Here is a 1,796-nt window from a genome sequence, read left to right as displayed (position 1 = left end):
CTTTTGATTCATTGGTGTGCTAACAGATTTGCATTCCTCCATTTGAAACTTCTTCAAATTTTCTTTTGCATATTTCCTTATTTTCATGTTTAGCATTCTTTCAAGATGACAATGACCAAGTCTCTTGTGCCAGAGTTCCGTGGGTGTGACTTGAGTGAAATAGGTTGTATTCGCCTCCTCTGTTGGATCAAATGAGAAGCTTTTACCTTTCATTTTAACCCTTAGAACTTCCTGGCCAACAATGTCATAGATAAACAATGTTGATGTTCAAAGGACACTTTAAATCCCTTTTTAATCAATTGACCTACACTTAGCAAGTTTTGGTCAATGTTAGCTACATAAAGAACATCTGAAATTAATTTGATACTTGAACACGTTGAAATTACAATAGTTCCTTTTCCTTTTGCTGAAATATAGCCACCATTCCCAATTGTGACCTTTGAGACATTAGTTGACTTCAAATCCTTGAATAGAGTCTTATCATATGTCATGTGGTTTGTACAACCACTATCAATTAGCCAACATTTAGAACTACTCCTCATCGAATAGCATGTTGCAACAAAAATATAATCTTCTTCCTCCTGCTCAACAACTTGGGCATCGACTTCTTGCTGCTAAAATTTGCTTTTACAAATTATAGCTTTGTGTCCAAGCTGATTGCACTTGCTGCACTTTGCGTCTGGCCGTTTCCAACATTTGTATGGTGGGTGACCCAATTTTCCACAATGCTGACAAGGTGGATAATTTTTCTTTTTATCCTTACCTTTGTTTTGGTTGTTTGCATTATTTCGCTGCTTGTTGGCTGATTCTTCTTGAAAAAATCCTTTTTGCTTTCATCAACTTTATGATGTTTGGCGGGCAAAGCACCTTAGACAACACGATCTTGCCTCATCAACCTTCGCTGCTCTTGAGCTTGCAGGGCATGTAGCACTTCTGCCAATGTGATTTTCGACAGATCTTTTGTGTTCTCCAATGAAGCTATAGATGCTTCATACCTCTCTGGCACTGTTACCAAAATTTTCTCTACAATTCTCGAATCAGCAAAATCATTTCCCAATAACTTTATCTTGTTGACAATACCCAACAATTTGTTTGAGTATTCTTTGATTGTCTTTGACTCTTCCATCCTTTGAAGTTCAAATTCCCTCCTTAAATTCAGCACTTGCATGTTTCGTATTCTATCATCTCCGGCATATTCCTCTTTCAGATAATCCCAAATTGCTTTGGGTGATTTAAGAGTCATGATTTTGATGAATATCATTTGTGAAACACCAGTGAACAAACATGATCTTTCCTTTGTCTTCTTCATCTTTCTTTCCTTGTGATTTTTAATTTGGGCCATAATGGGATTTTCAAGTAGCGGATATATTTCATAATCCTCTTCCATAGCATCCCACAAATCCAAAGACTCCATGTAGGATTGCATTTTCACTTCCCAAAGATCATAATTCTCTCCATCAAAGATCGGAAGAGTTATGTGGGAAAAACTTGCTTCACCTTCCATGGTAGAGGTCCCGTAAGAATAAGGCTCTCGATACCAATTGTTGGTTTTGTGGAGGAAATTATAAAAAAAAATAGAGGAGAAAAGAGAGACAATACGTATGCAAAGGAAATAGAATTATTCTATTTTGATTCAAATTGTTCTCAGCAGCGATACAATAAATAGCAAAAGATAAACTAATTAGATAACAAGATATTAACATAATAGAATATTAAAACTAATTTGCTCCTTAAAGATAGAAACCACTTATTGACTAGGTTAATCCATTAAAACTGACTTAGTCCTAAAATATAGG

The 1,796-nt window shown here is 35.7% G+C and overlaps 1 protein-coding gene across 1 annotated transcript; it reads right to left on the bottom strand.

Annotated features, from left to right (window-relative positions):
• Nucleotides 1-868: 868 nt before the first annotated feature.
• Nucleotides 869-1,243, bottom strand: LOC100797713 (uncharacterized). The gene has a single exon (XM_006599717.1). It carries the CDS (start codon nt 1,241-1,243, stop codon nt 869-871), a length of 375 nt encoding a protein of 124 aa, XP_006599780.1.
• Nucleotides 1,244-1,796: the final 553 nt, after the last annotated feature.

This window comes from Glycine max, chromosome 16 (assembly GCF_000004515.6).
Source record: "Glycine max cultivar Williams 82 chromosome 16, Glycine_max_v4.0, whole genome shotgun sequence".
Taxonomy (NCBI): domain Eukaryota; kingdom Viridiplantae; phylum Streptophyta; class Magnoliopsida; order Fabales; family Fabaceae; genus Glycine; species Glycine max.
This window is presented reverse-complemented; position numbering and strand designations above follow the sequence as displayed.